We start from the raw sequence: 23,239 nt of genomic DNA on the forward strand, positions 1-23,239 counted from the left end.
ATTCAGTCCCACCTCGAGTACTGTTTCCGGTCCTGTTCAGTCCCACCTCGAGAGCCGTGATTGAGTCGGCCTCCACCACCCTTTCAGGCAGTGCATTCCTGATACTAACCACTCGTTACATAAAAAAGTTTTTTCTTTTGTTGCCTTTGGTTCTTTTGCCAATCACCTTAAATCTGTGTCCTCTGGTTCTCGACCCTTCCGCCAATGGGAACATTTTCTCTCTATCTACTCTGTCCAGACCCCTCATGATTTTGAACACCTCGATCAAATCTCCTCTCAATCTTCTCTGTTCTAAGGAGAACAAATCCAGCTTCTCCAGTCTATCCACGTAGCTGAAGTCCCTCATCCCTGGAATCATTCTTGTAAATCTTTTCTGCACCCTCTCTAAGGCCTTCACATCCTTCCTAAAGTGCCATGCCCAGAATTGGACACAATACTTCAGTTGAGGCCGAACCAGTTTTTTTATAAAGGTTCGTCATAATTTCCACACTTTTATTCTCTATACCTCTATTCATGGAGCCCAGGATCCCTTAAGCTTTTTTATCTGCTTTCTCAACCTGCCCTGCTACCTTCAATGATTTGTGCACATATACCCCATGGGCTCTCTGTTCATTCACCCCCTTTCAGTCAGCATGTTATTTCCAGACCCGAGGGGAATTGCGAGAGCTGCTCATTGCCCGTGTCCCATTAGGAATACGCAAAGTGTTCTTAGTGTCTCCCATATAGGGTTTGGCAAAAGGCTCAGCGTCCTTGTCTTTACTGGTGTTCACTCTGTCCGAGACCACTTGATAGCTGATGCTGTGCCATTGGCGATCCCTTTACCGATACACATACACGTCAATCGAAGCCCTTTCCCTGCTGGTCCGTGTGTGAACCGCCCCGTGTTGACCATGGCCGGGTCTCATTGCTGGTATAACTCGTGACGACACAGTGCCAGTCGCCCGAGAGGCTTCTCGATTCACCGAGGGGCACGACGCTGCCCAACACGCCAGCGAGCAATAAGGTCATGGGTCAACTGCGGGAATATATCCGAAAGAGGGAATATATGCTCTTGGTGAATATCTGACATCAGTGATTGTTTAGGTTGCAAGTGTAAAATATCTATAATCATTGACTAAATCAGGGCTTCAATCTCACTAAATGATCTAATTTAAAGAATAATGGGGAACAATTGGGTCGCGCCCCCTTTGGAGCATTAACTTCGCCGGGTCGCTGCTTTTAGCCCCTCAAAAAAGTTATTGCCCTCTTGCCGGAGATTGAATGGTAACGCCCCCAGCAGGAGGTGGGGCTACTGGAAGCGCTACCCCTCCCTCTGGGGGGGCTCCCATTCAGTATCGCGGCACCATGTGTAACAGCGCCATGTGTGTCGGCCCAGAGCGAGGCGGTACTGCAGGCCTCACTCTCCTGTTTAAAGGGGAGGGGCTCGGCACAGCACGCACCGGGCCCCTGCTGGACCACCGGGGAGCGGGGTGCCTGCAAAAGAGCCCGGCACTCAAGAGGAGTGCCGGGCTGACCGATCGCGGCCGGCACCCCGCAGGAGGAGGCGAGAGGGAGCAGGTGCTGGCAGGCAGCCCAAAATAATTGTCCGCCCGGCACCTGCCCTTTAATTTGAGCCGCCCCGGGCCACACACAGCACCCTGGCCCTGTCGGACAATCTCTTTAACTGAGACAAACCCTGAAAACTACCTGCGAGAGACTCGCTCCGCCTCATCTCCCGAGGTTTCTCTCTCTCTTTTGGAGCTGGCGAGCAGCCAGCAACATGCGAGAGACTCGAGCTTCTCTCTCTCTCTCTCTCTCTCTCTGTGTTGGAGCTGGCGGCTCACAGACTGGTTTGAAATTAACCCTTTCAATCCCACACACACATGTACATTGGGAATTTCCAACTCCAAGTCCTTCTCTTGGTGTTTTTAATGGTTCTCACCTATTTTTTTTATTTTTTTACTTCATTGATGGGATGTGGGCGTCGCTGGCTGGCTAGGCCTGCATTTAGTGCCCATCCCTAATTGCCCTTGAGAAGATGGTGGTGAGCCGCCTTCTTGAACCGCTGCAGTCCATATGGTGTAGGTACACCCACAATGCTGTTAGGAAGGGAGTTCCAGGATTTTGGCCCAGCGACAGTGAAGGAACGGCGATACAGGTCCAAGTCAGGATGGTGTGTGGCTTGGAGGGGAACTTGTAGGTGGTGATGTTCCCATGCGTCTGCTGCCCTTGTCCTTCTGAGTGGTAGAGGTCGCGGGTTTGGAAGGTGCTGTTGAAGGAGCTTTGGCGAGTTGCTGCAGTGCATCTTGTAGATGGTACACACTGCAGCCACAGTGCGCCGGTGGTGGAGGGAGTGAACATTGAAGGTGGTGGATGGAGTGCCAATCAAGCGGGCTGCTTTATCCTGAATGGTGTCGAGCTTCTTGAGTGTTGTTGGAGCTGCACTCATCCAGGCAAGTGGAGAGTATTCCATCACACTCCTGACTTGTGCCTTGTAGATGGTGGAAAGGCTTTGGGGAGTCAGGAGGTGAGACACTCGCCGCAGAATTCCCAGCCTCTGGCCTGCTCTTGTAGCCACAGTATTTATATAGCTGGTCCAGTTCAGTTTCTGATCAATGGTAACCCCCAGGATGTTGATAGTGGGGGATTCAGCGATGGTAATGCCATTGAATGTCAAGGGGAGATGGTTAGAGTCTCGCTTGTTGGAGATGGTCATTGCCTGGCACTTGTGTGGTGCGAATGTTAGTTGCCACTTGTCAGCCCAAATCTGAATGTTGTCCAGGTCTTGCTGCATATGGACACGGACTGCGTCAGTATCTGACGAGTCTCGAATGGTGCTGAACAGTGTGCAATCATCAGCGAACATCCCCACTTCTGACCTTATGATGGAGGGAAGGTCATTGATGAAACAGCTGAAGATGGTTGGGCCTAGGACACTGCCCTGAGGAACCCCTGCAGTGATGTCATGTGATTGAGATGAATGACCTCCAACAACCACAGCCAACTTCCTTTGTGCTAGGCATGATTCCAACCAATGGAGAGTTTTCCCCTTGATTCCCATTGACTTCAGTTTTGCGAGGGCTCCTTGATGCGACACTCGATCAAATGCTACCTTGATGTCAAAGGCATTCACTCTCACTCTTGAGTTCAGCTCTTTTGTCCATGTTTGGACCAAGGCTGTAATGAGGTCACGAGCTGAGTGGCCCTGGCGGAACCCAAACTGGGCGTCAGTTAGCAGGTTATTGCTGAGTAAGTGCCGCTTGATAGCACTGTCGATGACACCTTCCATCACTTTGCTGATGATTGAGAGTAGACTGATGGGACGGTAATTGGCCGGGTCGGATTTGTCCTGCTTTTTATAGACAGGACATACTTGGGCAATTTTCCACATTGCTGGGTAGATGCCAGTGTTGTAGCTGTACTGGAACAGCTTGGCTAGAGGCGCAGCTAGTTCTGGAGCACAAGTCTTCAGTACTATTGCCAGAATGTTGTCAGGGCCCATAGCCTTTGCAGTATCCAGTGTCTTCAGCCGTTTCTTGACATCACGTGGAGTGAATTGAATGGGCTGAAGACTGGCATCTGTGATGCTGGGGACCTCAGGAGGAGGCCGAGATGGATCATCCACTCGGCACTTCTGGCTGAAGATAGTTGCAAATGCTTCAGCCTTGTCTTTTGCACTCACGTGCTGGGCTCCACCATCATTGAGGATGGGGATATTTTTGGAGCTTCCTCCTCCTGTTAACTGTTTAATTGTCCACCACCACTCACGACTGGATGTGGCAGGAATGCAGAGCTTTGATTTGATCCGATGGTTGTGAGATCGCTTAGCTCTGTCTATCGCATGTTGCTTCCGTTGTTTGGCATGCAAGTAGTCCTGTGTTGTAGCCTCACCAGGTTGACACCTCATTTTTCGGTATGCCTGGTGCTGTTCCCGGCATGCCCTCCTGCACTCTTCGTTAAACCTCAGGTAGGGAGGGTTCAGGATGTTCCAACTCCCCTCATCCTTTAATCAAAGCAGATAATTCCAAGCTCTGGGTTTTCTGTGACAGTCTCTTAATTAACCATTTGAACCAACACACTGAATCAATTAGAATGATGAGGACAATTATCTGGGCTGTGACAAAACTCACTGATATTATTCTAGCCCCTGGGTGCTGAGCTGTGTTGTTAACCATCTCCCACCATGCAACATTCCCAAGGGTAGACGTCTCCTTTTCGGACGTTGGGATGTTTTACTGCATTAAAGGCGCTTTATAAATGCAAGTTGTTGTTGTTGGGTTTTCCCTCTCTCCAGATTATCTGATCAGAAGATCGGGGGTTGTCTGGAGGTCTTTGCTTATCTCCCCCGTGTGGTCCCAATGTCTCTGTTAGCGGCCAGGCTATCTAATACCCTTTTCTCATTGTTCAGTATAGATGGCGACACAAACATCTCCAAGAGAAAGCTATCAATTAACGATTCTCACCTGCACTTTCCTGACTTTCACTATAATGTACTCGTGGGTGCCCTCACACATCTTTCAATCACCTGGGGCAATGCCCCTCGACCCCATTTGGTGAGGCACTTTCTCTGCTTCCATCACATCCCTTCAATCACTGCCTCTCACACCATTTCACTCATCCTATTAATTACCATTTCATCTCATTCCTGAGCCCTGGAGGAATTTTACTGTCCAATACAATATTATCATCAACCCATAAAACACAGAGTAAACGTTCCCAACTTGGGCCAAGTCATCAACACATTTTTGTTTATTATATCATTTCAAAATTATCCCAAATCCAGAGAGCAGTATTGTGGGACTGGCAGGACTTGTCAATGTAATCCAATCCGGCCAATAACCGCCCCATCAGTCTACTCTCAATCATCAGCAAAGTGATGGATGGTGTCATCGACAGTGCTATCAAGCAGCCCTTACTCACCAATAACCTGCTCACTGATGCCCAGTTTGGGTTCTGCCAAGACCACTCAGCTCCTGACCTCATTACAGCTTTGGTCCAAACATGGACAAAGGTGCTGAATTCCAGAGGTGAGGTGAGAGTGACTGCCCTTGACATCAAGGCAGCATTTGACCAAGTGTGGCATGAAGGAGCCCTAGTAAAACTGAAGTCAATGGGAATCAGGGGGAAAACTGTCCACTGGCTGGAGTCATACCTAGCACAAAGGAAGATGGTTGTGGTGATTGAAGGTCAATCATCACAGGCCCAGGATATCGCTGCAGGAGTTCTTCAGGGCAGTGTCCAAGGCCCAACCATCTTCAGCTGCTTCATCTATGACCTTCCCTCCAACATAAGGTCAGAAATGGGGATGTTCACTGATGACTGCACAGTGTTCAGTGCCATTCACAACTCCTCAGATAATGAAGCAGTCCATGCCCGCATGCAACAAGACCTGGACGACGTTCAGGCTTTGGCTGATAAGTGGCAGGTAACATTCGTGCCACACAAGAGCCAGGCAATGACTATCTCCAACAAGCGAGAGTCTAACCACCGCCCCTTGACATTCAATAGCATTACCATCGCCGAATCCCCCACCATCAACATCCTGGGCACAACATTGACCAGAAACTTAACTGGACCAGTCACATAAATACTGTGGCAACAAGAGCAGGTCAGAGGCTAGGTATTCTGTGGCGAGTGTCTCACCTCCTGACTCCCAAAAGACTTTCCACCATCTACAAGGCAAAAGTAAGGAATGTGATGGAATACTCTCCACTTGCCTGGATGAGCGCAGCTCCAACAACACTCACGAAGCTCGACACCATCCAGGACAAAGCAGCCTTCTTGTTTGGCACCCCATCAACCACCTTAAACATTCACTCCCTCCACCACCGGCGTACCGTGGCTGCAGTGTGTACCATCTACAAGATGCACTGCAGCAACTCGCCAAGGCTTCTTCGGCAGCACCTCCCAAACCCGCAACCTCTTCCACCAAGAAGGTCAAGGGCAGGTTTGTTTGAGGGTTCGGGGGAAGCTCTCCTGCTCCTCCAGGCCCACACGCAGTGCTGGAAAAACACTTGCCTGCTGGATCTGGCAGCTCCCGCCTCCCTTCAGCTGTGGGGATTCCCAAGCCCCGGGATAGACGGCCCGCAGCCGTTAAATCCAATCGCTGCCAAAATCTGAGGCACGGAGCCTGATTTAAATATTATAATTACCGGCCCGCCTCTCCTGAGCGGGTTACTCGGCCCAGACCCAACCCGCCGCCGTTAAACCGGAAGGAGGCACCTTCCCCGCTTCTTGTCTCCACCACCAACAGTCTCCTGAAACCCCTCTCCTCTGCCCCACCTCCCTCACCTCCAACAACAAGTGCCAGAAGCTCAGGGACTTCTTTCTCAGCAAGATTGAGGCCATCGTTCAGCTCCCTCTGCCGCTTCCCTCCTTTCTCCAAGTGCAACAAACCAAACCATCCCCAAGTTTGCCCTTGCTCTAGCCCTGAACTCACATCTCTCCATAATTTCTCTCCTATCTCCCCTCATGCCCTTTCCATGCTCATCTTGTCCATGAGACCCACCTTCTGCTTGCTGGAACCTCTTCCCACTAAACTACAGACCACCCAACCTCCCTTCCTGGCCCCCATGCTCACTGATAGTGTAAATGGCTCTCTCTCCTCAGGTACTCTTCCACTCCCTTTCAAATCTGTCATCATCGCCCCACTCCTCAAAAAAACTCACCTTGACCCCTTGGTCCTTGCAAACTACCGCCCCATCATAACCTCCCTTTCCTCTCCAAAGTATTTGTATGTGTTGTTGCCTCCCAAATCTGTGCCTCTCTTTCCAGCAACTCCATGTTTGAACCTCTCCAATCAGGTTTCTGCCTCTGCCACAGTATTTAAACAGCCCAACTAAAAATTCCCAAATGACATCCTGTGTGACGATGACCCTGATGCACTATCCCTCCTCATCCTTCTCGACCTGTCTGCAGCCTTTGACACTGATGCGCTATCAACAACACCAAAGACTACGAGATGGACTTATATGAAGTAGGCTTTTATTGACTAAGAACTAGAGCATGCCTCTGCTAGTGAATCCATCCTAAGAGCTCCCGGGGGAAGGGTTGTGAGTCACCTTTATACCCGGGCTTAGGGGTGGAGCCAGGGGCTGAGACATGCCTGGACTTGTACAGAGTTAACAGTGGTTTACCACACAGACATGTACAGGGTTAACAGTGGTTTACCACATTCACCCCTCGTTTAAAAAGAGTCCAGCGGGGTGAAGTGTTTCAAAAGTTCGTATACGAAAGTCTCTCCGGGGGTCTTATCTGCCGTAATGATCTTTGCGGTGCCGGTTGCGGCGGTTCTTTGCCCGCGGCCGCTTCTCGCGTGGGACGGAGCACTGGCGTGTCGTCCTCTTGGGGTAGGGATGGCACCGGCATGTCGTCAGTTCGTGGTAGACACCCCGGTGGTGCGTCGTGGGTAGTGGTGGTGGGTGGAGGTAGTGGATGGTGATCGATGGTGTTTCGGGTGGTACCTGAGGGTGCGAGGTCTCGAATTGAGACTGTGTCCTCCCGCCCGTCAGGATATGCCATGTAGGCGTACTGTGGGTTGGCGTGGAGGAGGTGAACCTTTTTGACCAGGGGGTCCGTCTTATGGCTCCTCACGTGTTTCCTGAGCAGGACGGGTCCCGGAGACGTCAGCCATGGTGGTAGTGATGTCCCCGAGGTGGATTTCCTGGGGAAGACGAACATCTTCTCGTGAGGGGTGGCGTTTGTGGCAGTACAGAGCAGTGATCGTATGGAGTGGAGCGCATCGGGGAGGACATCTTGCCAGCGGGAGATTGGGAGGCCCTTGGATTTTAGGGCGAGCATGGCGGTCTTCCACACCGTTGCATTCTCCCTCTCTACCTGTCCATTACCCCGGGGGTTGTAGCTGGTAGTCCTGCTCGTGGCTATGCCCTTCTCGAGCAGGTACTGGCGCAACTCGTCGCTCATGAACGACGAGCCCCTGTTGCTGTGGATGTAATTGGGGAAGCCAAATATGGCGAACAGGTCGTGGAGGCACCTGATGACTGTGGCGCTGGTCATGTCCGGGCAGGGGATGGTGAAGGGGAAACGGGAGTACTCGTCAATAATATTGAGGAAGTACGTGTTGCGGTCAGAGGAGGGAAGGGGCCCCTTGAAATCGACGCTGAGACGTTCGAAGGGGCGGGTGGCTTTAATCAGGTGTGCCCTGTCTGGCCTATAAAAATGCGGTTTGCATTCGGCGCAGACCTGGCAGTTCCTGGTCATGGTCCTGACCTCCTCGATGGAGTAAGGCAGGTTGCGAGCTTTAATAAAGTGGAAGAACCTGGTGACCCCCGGGTGGCAGAGATCATTGTGGAGGGTCCGTAGCCTATCGACTTGTGCGTTGGCACATGTCCCACGGGATAGGGCATCTGGGGGCTCATTAAGTTTCCCGGGCCGGTATAAGATATCGTAGTTGTAGGTGGATAACTCGATCCTCCACCACAATATCTTATCATTTTTGATTGTCCCCCTTTGTCTGTTGTTAAACATAAATGCTACTGACCGTTGGTCAGTGAGCAGGGTGAAACGTTTACCGGCCAGGTAATGCCTCCAGTGCCGTACAGCCTCCACTATCGCCTGGGCCTCCTTCTCGACTGAGGAGTGTCGAATTTCGGGGCCCTGGAGGGTCCGTGAAAAGAAGGCCACGGGTCTCCCCGCCTGGTTAAGGGTTGCGGCTAGGGCGAAGTCGGATGCATCGCTCTCCACTTGGAAAGGGATGGACTCATCCACTGCGTGCATTGTGGCCTTCGCAATGTCCTCTTTTATGAGGGTGAAGGCCGCACGGGCCTCTGCCGTCAGGGGGAAGGAGGTTGACTTGATGAGGGGCCGGGCTTTGTCCGCATAGTTGGGCACCCACTGGGCGTAGTAAGAGAAGAACCCTAGGCATCTCTTCAGGGCTTTTAGGCAGTGGGGGGGGGGGGTAGTTCCAGGAGGGGGGCGCATTCGGTCGGGGTCGGGGCCGATGACTCCGTTTTCCACCACGCAGCCAAGAATAGCGAGGCGCGCGGAACATACATTTTTTTCTGTTGTATGTCAGATTCAGCCATTGGGCCGTACGAAGGAATTTTTCTAGGTTGGCGTCGTGGTCCTGCCGGTCATGGCTGCAGATGGTGACGTTGTCTAGATAGGGGAAGGTGGCCTGCAGCGCGTTCTGGTCAACCATCCGGTCCATCTCCCTTTGGAAGACCGAGACCCCGTTGGTGACGCTGAAGGGGACTCGGAGGAAGTGGTAGAGGCGACCGTCAGCCTCGAAGGCCGTGTACTGGCGGTCCTCAGGCCTGATGGGGAGCTGGTGGTATGCCGACTTCAGATCAATCGTCGAGAATACCCGGTATTGTGCTATCTGGTTGACCATGTCAGATATGCGGGGAAGTGGGTATGCGTCTAATTGCGTGTATCGATTGATCGTCTGGCTGTAATCAATAACCAGGCGCTGTTTTTCGCCGGTCTTTACTACCACCACTTGGGCTCGCCATGGGCTGGTGCTGCCCTCGATAATCCCTTCCCTCAGGAGTCTTTCTACTTCTGATTTAATAAAGCTCCTATCCCCGGCACTGTACCGCCTGCTTTTAGTAGCAATTGGCTTGCAGTCTTTGGCGAGGTTAGCGAACAACGGGGGGGGGGTTTGACCTTCAGGGTGGACAGGCTGCATACTTTGCGCGGCGCCGTGTTTAAATTCTGCTGGCTGCAGACTGTAAGTGGGGGCAGGGGCCCGCCATATGCCATCGTGACGCTCTCCAGATGGCACTGGAAGTCTAATCCTAGCAGTACGGGAGCGTAGAGCTGTGGCAGGACGAGGAATTTAAACTCTCTGTACTCCACGCCGTTCACTGTCAGAGTCGCTACACAGTAGCCGCCGACGTCCGCCGTATGGGACTTTGAGGCCATAAAGACCTGGTGGCGTGTGCGCATAACCGATAGGGAGTAGCGTCACACCGTGTTGGGGTGGATGAAGCTCTCTGTGCTTCCGCAGTCGAAAAGGCAATTTGTGGCATGGCCATTTACCTTTACGTTCATCATGGACCTGGCTAGTTGATGGGGCCTAGATTGGTCCAGGGTGATGGAGGCCATCGTCGAGGTCGGTGGGTCGCTGTAGTATTCGCCCGCGCCGAGGGCCTGGTCCCGAAATGGTGTCCAAGATGGCGGCTCCCCCTCGTCTGGTGGTGCCCAAAATGGCGGCCCGCACGGCTCACACGTGGTTGGTGGGGTCCAAAATGGCGGCCTGTATGGTTCACATGCGGCGCTGCTAGAATTGGGGGTCGATTTCGCCCTGTACACTCTCGCGTAGTGGCCTTTCTTGCTGCATTTGGAGCAGGTCGCGTCCTTTGCTGGGCATTGCTGTCTGGGGTGCTTGGCCTGGCCGCAGAAGTAGCATTTCTGGCCTCTGGTCATTGCCGCTGTAGTTGGGCTGCTGGCGGCTTGTGGCCTTACCGGGTCCCAAGATGGCTGCTCCCGTGGCATCCACGTGGCCATCCGGTCAGGGGGGGTAGGCGTCCATGTTCTGGAGGGCCACGTCTAACGAGTTAGCGAGGGCCACCGTCTTCTGCAGGTCGAGCCCCCTCTGTTCCAGCAGCCTCTGCCGAGTATAGTTGGACCTGATGCCGGCTACGTAGTCGTCTCGGATCAGGTCTTCCGTGCATTCCTTGGCCGTCACCGCTTTGCAATTACAGTCCCGGCCGAGGACTCTCAGTGCCAGTAAATATTCGGCGCCCGATTCCCAGGGGCGCTGTTTTCGGGTAGCCAGGAGGTGTCTGGCGTAGACCTCGTTAACAGGCCTCACGTATTGTTCCTTTAGCGTCGCGATGGCGGCCGCGTAAGTAGTGGCGTCTCGGATGATCGAGTAGACTCGGTGGCTCACCCATGAGTTCAAGACAAGCCGTTTCGCGTCATCTGTAGTGACGGTAGTGCTGGAGGCCTCCAGGAAGGCTTCGAAACAGCTCAGCCAGTGTTCAAAGTTATTGGCTGCATCTGCTGCTTGAGGATCCAGGTCTAAACGTTCCGGCTTCAAGATTTGCTCCATGTCAAAAATTAGTCAATAAAATTGATGCGCTATCAACAACACCAAAGACTACGAGATGGACTTATATGAAGTTGGCTTTTATTGACTAAGAACTAGAGCATGCCTCTGCTAGTGAATCCATCCTAAGAGCTCCCGGGGGAAGGGTGGTGAGTCACCTTTATACCCGGGCTTAGGGGTGGAGCCAGGGGCTGAGACATGCCTGGACTTGTACAGAGTTAACAGTGGTTTACCACACAGACATGTACAGGGTTAACAGTGGTTTACCACAGACACAGTGTCACACCATCCTCCTCCAACGCCTGTCCTCTGTTGTCCAGCTGGGTGGGACTGCCCTCACCTGGTTCCACTCTTACCTATCCAGTCATAGCCACAGAATCTCCTACAATGGCTTCTCCTCCCGCTCCCGCACTGTTACCTCTGGAGTCCCCCATGGATCTATCCTTGACCCCCTCCTATTTCTCATCTACATGCTGCCCCTCGGCGACATCATCTAAAAGTCACAACATCAGGTTCCACATGTACACTGACGACTCCCAGCTCTACCTCACCACCACCTTTATCGACCCCTCCACAATCTTTGATTTGTCACGCTGCTTCTCCGACATCCAGTACTGGATGAGCAGAAATTCCTCCAACTAAATATTGGCAAGATCGAAGCAATTGTCTTCGGTCCCGGCCACAAACTCTGTTCTCTAGCCATCCATTCCATCCCCCTCCCTGGCCACTGTCTCAGCCAGAACCAGACTTATCGCAATCTTGGTGGCCGATTTGACCCTGAGCTTAGCTTCCGACCCGATTCTCAGCTTCACGAGGACCTCCTACTTCCACCTCTGTAATATCGCCCGTCTCCGCCCCGCCTCAGCCCATCAGCTACTGACACCCTCATTCAGGTTTTTGTTACCTCCAGACTTGACTATTCCAAAGCTCTCTGACCGGCCTCCTACCTTGCACCCTCCATAAACAAAAGCTCATCTGAAACTCTGCTGCCCGTATCCTAGCTCGCACCAAGTCCCGTTCTCCCATCAGCCCTGTGCTCACTGACCTGCATTAGCTCCTGGTCTGGCAACACCCTGATTTTAAAATTTTCATCCTTGTGTTCAAATCCCTCCATTGCCTCACCCGCCCCCATCTCCGTAATCTCCTCCAGCCAACTCAGAAAACTCTATGTTCCTCCAATTCTGGCCTCTTCTACATCCCCAACTTCCTTTGCCCCACCATTGGCAGCTCCACCTTCATCAGTCTAGGCCTTGAGTGTAAAGTCTGTAAGTATTATAGTGAATTAATACACAGACTACAAGAGTAACTTTAACAGGACTTTACTATTCGAAGGTCAGGGCGAATCTGCCCAATAAATCCTGACACAGCACTTATATACCGGTGTGGTCACCGTCGGTATTACAGTATACAGCAGCCAAGATAAAGTAGTGCCACACCTAAAATAGTTCTCTTAAAGGTGGACAGTTACATACAATAATTCTCTTAAAGGTAGAACAGTTACATACACTACAATCCTCCCTTTTTAGCTTACAACATACTTATTCCCCATTAGACATAACATCATAACATATATATACTTTATGCAAAAACAGTTCACAAATGTAGTCTCTGCGGAAACAGTTCACAGATTCAGTCTCTGCGGAAACAGTTCACAGATTCAGTCTCTGTGGAAAACAGTTCACAGACTCAGTCTCAGTGGAGGCGCCTCCTGTGCTTCTTGACCCGGTCCGGACAACGCCTCGGTGGTGTAGCAGTTCCCTGTGGTGTAATCGGTTCACCTTGCTGGAGTGACTCATCCAATAGCCTTTCACTGGCCTTAACAGCTTGAACTTCCGTCACTTCTGAACCAGCATTGCTGACTTCTAAAAACTTGAGTACGTTGGGAAGTTTTCCTTCTTCCAACTGATTTGACTCCGTTCGGGGGGAACCACGTGCGTGATCTAGTATAGGTGCTAATGGTTCAGATGGGTCATCTTCTTCTTCTTCTGGTTCGTCTTTTCCTTTCCTGCTTCTTGGAGACTCTCTGTGCTCCGCTGCCAGTCGCATGCACAGTTCCTCCTCCTCTTTCTCCTGTTGCCTTAGCAGCGCCACCATCTCCCGATGTTTCTTAGACTTTTTGTGATTCTTCCGGGTTTTTGCACTTCGGAAGATTTCCCCACAAGCTGGGCAGAACAGGTCATCGTTATATTCGGTGTCGTTCAACAGGACATGGTAATAATCGGTGTCGTCCTGAGCTAGGCCTGCGAGAGGGTCTTGTATTTTCTCCATGCCCAGCTGGACGTTAGCCAGCTTTTGTTCCCCCTCCCGACATCTCACTGGAAGAGACTTCTTCATGTTTTCAGCTTCCTCCAGCTTTTTCTGGGCTTCCTGCAAGTCTTTTACTAATGACCTCATTCGTGATTTCAATACTTCAACTTCATTCAGAGGTTGATTGATTGTATTATTCAATCCCTCTACTGTAGCAGCTGCTTCAACATTCTGTTGTTCAACATTGACGTGAGTCAGTGTACTTTTGGCATTCAAGGGTTGCTCTGCTGCCATCTTCTCAGTCTGTGTTGCAGCCTCAGCTATTTCAACAACTTTTGAGAGCTCCAAACCCCTCTCCTTTGAAGATTTAAACTCATGTTCGAATTGTTCCCATTTCAGAGTCTTGTCCCTCAGCATATGAAGGAGTTGGCTGACCGTTAACTCTTCTGACCTCATCCTTTTTCCAGTAGCTGCAGGGCTGTTTATAACCTTGCCCTGGGGCTCCTTTGCTGTTTCTCCTTCGCCATCATCCGCAGCCTCCACCCTTCGAATTCCCACACGTGAATCGTCCGGTGATGCTGCACCCAACTTCAGTAGGAGCTCGGAATTCCTGGCTACCAAATCAGCCTTTTCTGCCTGCAATCCGCTAACAAGTGCCTTCAGTTGCTGAATATCTTGTTCCCCTAGATTAGAGCACGCACCTTCAGAACCCAAATCAGCTTTGATTCATTTGGTCTCCTCGCGCAGCCGGTTTATGTTCTCCTGCTTCCTTTTCTCCATCCGCTGTGGCTGTTGTCTTTCCAGGTTCTTCCACTCTGTGTCAAAGAACTTTTTCATTGCTTTCATCTCTTGCTCGAGACGGCAACTCAATTGTTCTAATTGCTGTTGTAATTTGAAATGGAGTTGAGTTTGAGCCCGGTGTTCCTCAGAATTGTGCCTGTCTGTAACCTGGACAGACTCAGAATTCTCTGTCACATTATGTTGTTGTTGTTCAGTGGAATTCTGTTCGGAAACTTTGTTCTCTTCTGAAACATAAGCATTTATGCACTCCTTCGTTTTCCCAACCTTAGTCAGCACGTCCATTTTAGGCTTGTCTTTCTCACCTAGGCTGGTCTTTTCGTCATCCGTTTCAGAGTCTGAGCTGATTGTCTTCACCGAGTTCTCACTCGCTATTGCTTTTAGGTAGTGCCATTCCATGTTTATTTCCCTGATCCACTCCCGTCCCAGAAGTGGTGGACCTCCCTCAGGTAGTACATATAAGTCCATTCCTGGGTGTTCTTTGCCCCTGTCTCTCACCTTGACTTTGATCTTTCCCATGGGGTATACCTTATGCCCCGTGTATGTCTGCAATACGATCTTGGTATCTCTCAAGGGTATATGTGAGAATAGCCGGTTGTAATCCCTTCGATTTATGACTGATAGGGCTGATCCTGTGTCCAATTCCATTTTCACTCGGACTCCGGCTATTTTTAGCCTGACCCAGATAGTTTGCAGGTCAGTTTCCTTACTCACATTGTGAATTCTCAGACTACCCAGTTCCTGGCCGTTTGGGTCTGAATCCGAATTCTGTTCATCTGAACTCTTCTCTGCCACCTTGTGTACCTTGTTGTACTTTTCCTGCGGTGACTTTTTTTTGTTGTAGTTGGTCTTCTGTCCCGACCGGCATACTTAGCTATGTGACCAAGCTTGCCACATTTTCTACATTCCTGGTTTTTAAACCAGCATTGGTTCTGGTCGTGTGTTGTCTTCCCACAACGATAACATTTCGATGTACCTGAAGTAATTTTATCCACACTGAGTACCGCTGCCTTCAGCTGCATTTCCGCAGTGCCTTTTGCTGCGGCTTCGTGCGATGCTGCAATAAGGACAGCCCGATCAAGTGTAAGATCGTTCTCTTCGAGCAGACGCTTTTGTGTTCCTTCCTTCGACAACCCGCACACGAACTTGTCTCTCAATGCCTCTGTCAGATTTTCCCCAAACTGGCAGTATTTCGCTAGTCTACGCAGTTCGACCAAGTATTCCGCGTTGCTTTCCTCTTTCTGTTGTGTTCTCGCATAGAATTTGAATCGTTCCGCCAACATCAGTGGTGTGGGGTTCAAATGATTCTTCAGAACAGTAACAATATTAGCGAAAGTCTGCTCCGCCGGTTTAGCTGGTGATAGGAGATGCTTCAATAGCCCGTATGTCTTTGCCCCCATTGCGTTTAATAAGGTGAGAGCTTTATCCTCATCTTCTATTTTATTAGCCTCACAATATATCTCCATACGTTCTACGTACGTGGCCCAATCTTCCACCTCGGCATCGAAATTGTTGATGTTACCATGCTTAGGCATCTTCACCATCTTTCTGTGAAACAACAACGAATTTGTTCGTTAACTTTTTTTTTAACAAAAATGGCGGTTTCCCGCGCTTGTATTCTTCTCCGCCCACTTCCAAAATGGCGGTTTCCCGCTCCTGTCTTCTTCCCCGCCTACTGGCGGCTTCCCGCGTTTCTTCCCCTGGCGGGAGGGGTAAGCTTTCCTACGGGCGACGACCGCTGGCTTTCGGGGTTCGCAGCCTGCGCGTCGGCTTCAGTGCGTTCCTTGTTCCCTTTTCTCGCAGGGCAACCGGCGCTGGGGACAACCAGTTGGCGTCGGACAGATCCAGCTCCTGGTCCTTCACGGCAGCTGCTGTAAGCCGCTGGCCGGAACCTCGCTCGGTCTCTCTCTCGGGCTCTGTCTCTCCCGCTCGCTCGGCTCTCGCTCGCTCTCTCTCGGGCTCTGTCTCCCCCGCTCGCGCGGCTCTCCCTCAGCGGCTTTAATCGCGCCTCCCAGCCCTCTCGCAGTCCGGTCCTTTCCTCCCCCGGCTGCGGCTGCGTTCTCCGCGGTTTATTTATTTTTATTTCTTCCCGCGCCTTATGATCCCGGTCGCAGCGCCTCGCGGCTTCGGTAGCTGCCCGGCCTTTTTCGCCGGTTGCGGTCGAGCTGCCTCACGACGCTGTTGCGTCTCCCAGCCCCTGGTAGCCCGGTCTCCCACACCGGCTGCGTTCCCGCTTGTACCACAGCTTCCGTGCTCCACGCTGCCCCAGTTTCAGTGCCTCTGGGCCCGACTTCTGTCCGGCTCCTTTCCCCCGACCGTGGTCGAGTTCACTGCCCTTATCCTCCGTTTATTTTTTTTTTACTTTTCCCCTTACTCACAGTCCACATGGCCGACTTGCTTCTCTTGGCTGATCGGCTCACTCACCACCATGGCAGAAGGGACAATTAGTGCCTGTTGCTGATGGAAGGCTTCGTGTCTGAAGTCTTCCTTCTTCTTTGCTCTGCAGACTCGAGTTTTCTCTCAGCAGAACGACAAGGGTGGGTGCCTCTTCTCGACGCTCGGTAACTGCTTTGGATGTATCGCTGCCGCAGGGTAAGATCGAACTCGTCGCCACTGTAAAGTCTGTAAGTATTATAGTGAATTAATACACAGACTACAAGAGTAACTTTAACAGGACTTTACTATTCGAAGGTCAGGGCGAATCTGCCCAATAAATCCTGACACAGCACTTATATACCGGTGTGGTCACCGTCGGTATTACAGTATACAGCAGCCAAGATAAAGTAGTGCCACACCTAAAATAGTTCTCTTAAAGGTGGACGGTTACATACAATAATTCTCTTAAAGGTAGAACAGTTACATACACTACATTGAGCTCTGGAATTTCCTCCCCAAACCTCATCGCCTCTCCCTCTCCTCCTTTAAGACGTTCCTCTAAACCTCCCTCTTTAACCCAGCATTTTCTCACCTGTCCTAATGTCTCCTCCTTTGGCTCAGTGTCAATTTTTGTCAGATTTCGCTCCTGTGAAGCACCTTGGGATGTTTTACTACGTTAAAATCGCGATATAAATGCAGGTTGTTAATTTAAACACTTTCCAATGAACTTTACAGGAAGAATTGGAGAGAGAAATCGAGAAGCTTCGGCGAGTCCAGCAGAATTGTTCCAGCAAAGAGCGAGACTTGGGGAGATCAGAAGCTGAAATAAAGGTAGGGAAAAGTGGAACTGGATTTCGAAAGGGTTTCTCTCCCCACTGAGTCAATGAGCACATCAGAAACAGGCCTTCCAAACCAGGCTGGTTCTGTTGGGGCTGAGTCCCAACCGGGAATGGTAGCGTAGTGGTACTGTCACTGGGCTAGTAATCCAAAGACCTGGACTAATGATCCAGAGAAGTGAGTTTAAATCCTACCACGGCAGCTGGGGAATTTAAATTCCATTAATTAAAAAAAACCATCTGGTTCACTAATGTCCTTTAGGGAAGGAAATCTGTCGTCCTTACCTGGTCTGGCCTATATGTGACTCTGAAGTTGCTGCAAGTGGAAAATGCTGCTATTGTTATTTAAAGGCTTCTGCTCAGTCACGGCGGCCTCGCGCTCGAGTATCTTTGGGAGAGGGAATGGTGGAAGTGAAAAAGTGGAGAAGATGTGCGCAGAGGGAGGAGGAGGAGGGCAATGAGAGTTCTCAACAGGAGGCCTTACCCACCTCGGGTCTTCCCAGAGCACTCCTCTTATGTCCATTTAAGTGAGGAGCAGTGTATTAGGAGGCGACACTTCACCAAGGAGGTCGTCACAGAACTCTGCCAGACCTGCAGCCTGAGAGCAGGGTGAACACGGCTCTCCCAGTGACAGTCAAGGTCACCGTGGCCCTCAATTTCTTCGCCAGCGGATCCTTCCAGTCTGTAGCAGGAGACATAGATAACATCTCACTGCTCACCGTCCATCTCTGAATCCGGGCGGTCACTGAGGCTCTCTACACCAGGAGAAGGGACTACATTGTCCTCTCTCTGAGCAGAGAGAAGAAGGACGAGGACGCATGTGGCTTTGTCAGGATAGGGGCTTCCCCATGGTGCAGGGCGCCATCGACTGCACCCACGTGGCTTTGCAAGCGCTATATAACAATCCTGAAATCTTCCATAACTGCAAAGCCTACATAGAAACATAGGAGCAGGAGCAGGCCATTCGGTCCTTCGAGCCTGCTTCGCCATTCAATATGATTATGGCTGATCCTCTATCTCAGTACCATATTCCCGCTCTCTCCCCATAATCCTTGATGCATTTTGTGTCTAGAAATCTGTCTATCTCCTTCTTAAATATATTCAGTGACTTGGCCTCCACAGCATTCTGTGGTAGAGAATTCCACAGGTTCACCACCCTCTGAGTGAAGAAATTTCTCCTCACCTCAGTCCTAAATGTCCTACCTCCAGCCTTCTAGCCGTTCTATTGGCCAAGTCCACTTCCATTCTTCCCCGTGAGGGCCTGTTTACTTCGTGCAATTTATTCCATTGTGGCATTCAAGGCCTGTTCCACCGCCACCCTAGCGGCCCTCCCTGGTGTATCATCCACACTCAACTTGTCATCCCACCGTGAGCTGAAGACCAGGCCGGCGAGGGTTCTGCCTGGGAGATGGAAATCACCCAAGGTGAGTCTGAAACTTGAAGGCAAAACATATGATTATTTGCACAAACCAATCCTCCGTAGAGGTAGTTCTTCTCATCACTCAGAGAACACCACTGAGTTGGAGATGCCTGAATTGCCCTAAAGGCTCTACCATCACCACCACTGCTGAGTCCTCATCTATCGGTTTCAGGGTGTTACAGGTACATATGATGTAGTGCTCTGACTCATTTGTAAGGTGTTTGGTTTCCTCGTCCTTACAAGGGTTCTTTGACACTGGGTTTTACAGGAACAAAATCGTAGACGACACAAAGGTTTAGGTTCAACCCAAAACTGTTAGTTTATTAAAAGCAACAAAACACAGACAAAATCCTGTTGCGATTTGGCTGAAACTTACAATCACCCATCCGGCCGGTCGTTACCGTTGTGGATTGTAGGCCTGGATCGGAGATGACCTGTCCCCGTCCTCCTTTATCTGACTGCAGCTGCCTACACAGCACAAACCCCTTGTAGAGTCAGCTGTTATATACAATCACCCATCCGGCTGGTCGTGGCCGGCGTTGATTGCAGGCTGGGAGCTGGAGATGACCGTCTTCCCTTCCTTCTTACACCTGGCAGTCGCTGTAGTCAGAGCTAGCTTCCGAGAGAGAGAGCTTCCGAGAGAGCTTCTGAGCGAAAGAGAGAGAGAGCTGTGTGTGGTTCCTTCTTACAGTTCTTCCGGCCCGCCTTTTCGAGTCTGGGCCTTCCCCCAACTCTTGTATTCCAATCCACACCCAGTAATCCAAACCACAGGACACGTACAGGGCTGGGGGATGGAAGACAATTCCTTATCTTGTCTCCCCCTCTCTGTGGTACATATTTGATGTGATTTAGTCTTACTGCTGATGTGTTTTGCCCAAGGTTAAAGTGTTTTTCATTGAGGCCAGGAAGTCCATTGTTCCAGCGAAATTGGCATCGTTGTCTTATCCATTGAAGATCCATCGAAACCCATTAAAACAGGAAGTCTCAATGTCCAAAGTTAAATCACCTATTCACCGTTAAATCACCTATCGAGACGCTCATTGTCCAAAGTAAATGTCTTTTCCAAAGTTAAATTGAAACTCACAGGTGTGTCTGTGCTTCTAGACCCAACTGCACCTCGCCCCTACCACTGGGCCAAACAGGCTTCCAGGATTTTGCTATTGTACTGGGTTTTTTGAAATCTACATTCCTCCATTTAATGTCTCTTTTTAAACTAGAGACGTTACTCTTGACGAATTCTACTCCTTCTTTGCCTTTGGGTGCATTGCCGGTCTCAACCAAACCTTTACATTTCACTTTTATTACATACATACATATATTCGGTTCAAACACTCTGAACCTCCCGTTTCAATCTTTTAAGTTTCCCCCTTCTTGTCTTCCTTTTTAATTTACATGACAAGATTAATAGATACAACATAATACACAATTGTACAATTACCAACACATGCGATGCGATTCGAATCCAAGGAGGGACCTCAATGTTGAGTCCCACATCACACCATGGAGGGGTAATCATCTCTTCAATTTCCTCCCTTTCTTTCTCATTCTTTTGCTGTAACACATAATAATGTTTTAGGGACAACTAATAGCTTAACCAAATGTTCGGGTAACGACAGGATATCGTAGCCAAAACGTGATATGTATTCTTGGAGGTTCGGTGAAGTACCGTTAACTGTGATACCGATGTGTTTGTGGTCTGAGATGGGGATTATCCTTTAAATTACTGCGCCCCTCGTTTAACAACCAGGCCCCGTACATGACACACACATCATTTTGGGCAGCCCGATCCGACACATTTCAGCCCTCCTTTATTAATACATTGATGGTCTGAGCATGAGTCTCCAGCTTAGCTGCCATTTCCTTTAGATGAATCGTCATCACCTGGTCTTCCTGCAATTCCTGACCCTCAATGTCATTACCTGCCCCCCCAGTATTTTCCTCAGCTAGTCCCTTAGTTTATTTACTTGTAATTGCAACTGCACCTTGTCCATACTGTTGACCAGTGACATCCCTGCATTAAACACCGTGGCCACATCATTAATCAGTCCCCTTTTTCATCTCCCCCAGCCCGTGTGGCTGTTATTTCCCGGTATGTATGCTCCCACCCGACTTTTGTCCCCATAATTCCTCTAGTAGAATTGTCTGAACATTCCTTTTAACAACTTTTCATACAACTTTTGGCGGGCACCACCGGGGCAACTGTAACTCCGTTAAATTAAGAATAACCGACGCTACTTCATAATATACGGCATGATACATCAGCCCAGAAATTCGGGTCAGGGGCTTCCAGCGGGTGCAAGCCCCCGACCTGCACTTTCCTACCGCGCCGGCCATTGAGCTGTGGGCCCGCGTGGGATTCCAATCCTGGGCCTCTTCCAACTGCCGGCGCGCAGTGCTTGCGTATCCCAGGGGCGCAGTTAGTTCGATGCATCCCCTGGGATCACGTGGGCCATGGAGAGCCAATGGTAGCAGGGAATGCTTCATTCATAAGTTTGACAGGAAGACCTGCCAAACCTATAAATACTGTAAGCCCCAAAACATCACTAAATCTTCAAATACATTTTTTAAAAATCACATTTTTAAAATAAATTATAAATTACATGAAATAACTATTTTAAACAATACAGTAATTTAAATTTTGAAAAAATTAATTACATTTTCTAACGGGGCTAAAAATAAACTTACCTTTCTTTAAAGTATTTAAAAATAATAAACCTGTGGAAAAAATGTTTTAATTTTAATTAATTCACCACTTACCTTGTAAAAAGCAGGCCTTGCAACTGCTTTTTACATGTCTAACTTCTGGAAACTTACCCTCCCGGGAAAACCTGCAAAAAAAACGTAAGTTCTAAGCGCACGCGCTGCCTCTCCTGCGCACGCGTTCGACTTCTGAACCCCTTCTTTCAGGGGAACGGAAGTGCCGGTTTCCCGCGCATGCGCAGTGCATGCATGAAACCGGCACTTCCATTGGGCTTACGGGCGATTACCCCGTGCGTACTCACCCGTGGAGACCTGAATTTCTGGGCCATTAATTTTCCTGTTGGGATCAACACCAGCCCAGTTTTAGGCCCGGGTGCTGTTACGGGACATTTGACCTCTGTACCCTGAGTCTCTGGGGCTTTCGGTAGAGGCTTCATCTTGCTTGCGACCAGTTTGGTCGCATTGACTGCTTTTGGAGGATCCGGGGTCACGCAAGAGTCAAAACTCTGAGTCCAATTCACTCCTGATCCGGAGTCCTGCCACTGCCATTTGAAAGTAATGGCAACCCCCCCTTTGCAGTTGTGCCCCGACCCGACCATGAACACATAAACTCCTTGCTCCTTCTTCCACCTTTTATCCCAACACAATTTTACCCCTTCCTTAGTTCCCATGGTCCGTCTGTTTGAATTATTATCCAACTTTTCCCATTCCGTGGATGCATTATTTTTACCTTTGTCTGTTTTCCGCAACCACCACCACCATCCCATGGGGGTGCTCCCTTACATTCCAGACAAACCCGTCTACCCTCTTTCACCCGTACCCTCTTAGTCCTGATGTTTACCTTTGGGCAGGACACTGACACTTCCCAAATCTTGTCCCCGGTTCGCCTTGAATACTTGGCCGAGTTCGACCTTAGCCAACCCGGCCAATTCCCAATGTGGGAGTATGTAACTGTACCATTATCACCCCGTGTTGCCCCCGCTGAGTTACGGTGGGGCCAGTTCCTCCCATACACCTGTATGTAAAGAATGTCTCGGTGTCTCCCCGATCTCCCCACCCTGCTTTAAGCAGGATCATCCACACGCTCAGCCGCAGCGTCCACCTCATCTCGCGTCCTTGATTCGATTCGTTTCTATAAAAACAAAACAAAAGAATAACACTGCTCTGTGAGGGGTCTCCCCTTCACAGGTCACACTTAACTGATACACATATTTACACTTTGGTTCAATCACTGCTTTCGTTTTTTCTTGTCCTGATGTTTGGGATTCTTGAGGCCCGGGGGTGGAGTAGGAGGAGGTGTCCAGAGCACCCTGGGTCTCGGCACCCGACTACTTCGTCTCACCGCTCCGCCCTCTGAGTCATCCTCACCATCCCACAGCACGGGAGAAAGGCTCACATTGATCAAACTCATTACGGTTCCTTGGGCCTTGGCCCGTTTTGTGCTTCTCTCTCCGGAGTCGTACAGCTTGCACTGGTTAATGTGAAACCATTTTACTCGCCTCGGCAGCTGGATCGCATCGACCATAGGACTTGCCTTATCCACGATGTTATAGGGTCCTTTAAATAATGGCTCGAATGCCCCTATTCTGGCATAATTCCTGACCATTACCTGGTCCCCTACCTTCCACTCGTGGTTCCAACAGCATTTTATTCTGTTGGTGCTGCCTTCCCATATTGTTAGCTGCCTCCCAATGCAGCCCCCTTAGAGTATGGTACAGATCTCTAACAAACCTGTCCCGTGTGACCTGCTGAACCTGTGTTTGGGTCAGGACCAGGACCAACACATGAGTCGGGGTTCTCAGCGACCCCCCTGTCATTAACTCATGCGGGGAGTGCCCCGTACTTTTACAGAGACTGGCTCTGATGCTC

The 23,239-nt window shown here is 50.3% G+C and overlaps 1 protein-coding gene across 3 annotated transcripts in view; it reads left to right on the top strand.

Annotated features, from left to right (window-relative positions):
• The window catches only part of LOC147082036 (E3 ubiquitin/ISG15 ligase TRIM25-like), a 56,573-nt gene that overhangs the window by 13,733 nt on the left and 19,601 nt on the right, over positions 1-23,239 (top strand). For all 3 annotated transcript variants that reach the window (XM_085980516.1, XM_085980515.1, XM_085980512.1), the window contains exon 2: positions 17,150-17,245. In XM_085980516.1, coding sequence (XP_085836642.1) covers positions 17,150-17,245 — 96 coding nt within the window. The remainder of the gene's footprint in view (positions 1-17,149; positions 17,246-23,239) is intronic.

Source organism: Somniosus microcephalus, unplaced genomic scaffold (assembly GCF_052327205.1).
Source record: "Somniosus microcephalus isolate GS21.2 unplaced genomic scaffold, FLI_Smic_1.0 scaffold221, whole genome shotgun sequence".
NCBI classification, from domain to species: Eukaryota; Metazoa; Chordata; class Chondrichthyes; order Squaliformes; family Somniosidae; genus Somniosus; species Somniosus microcephalus.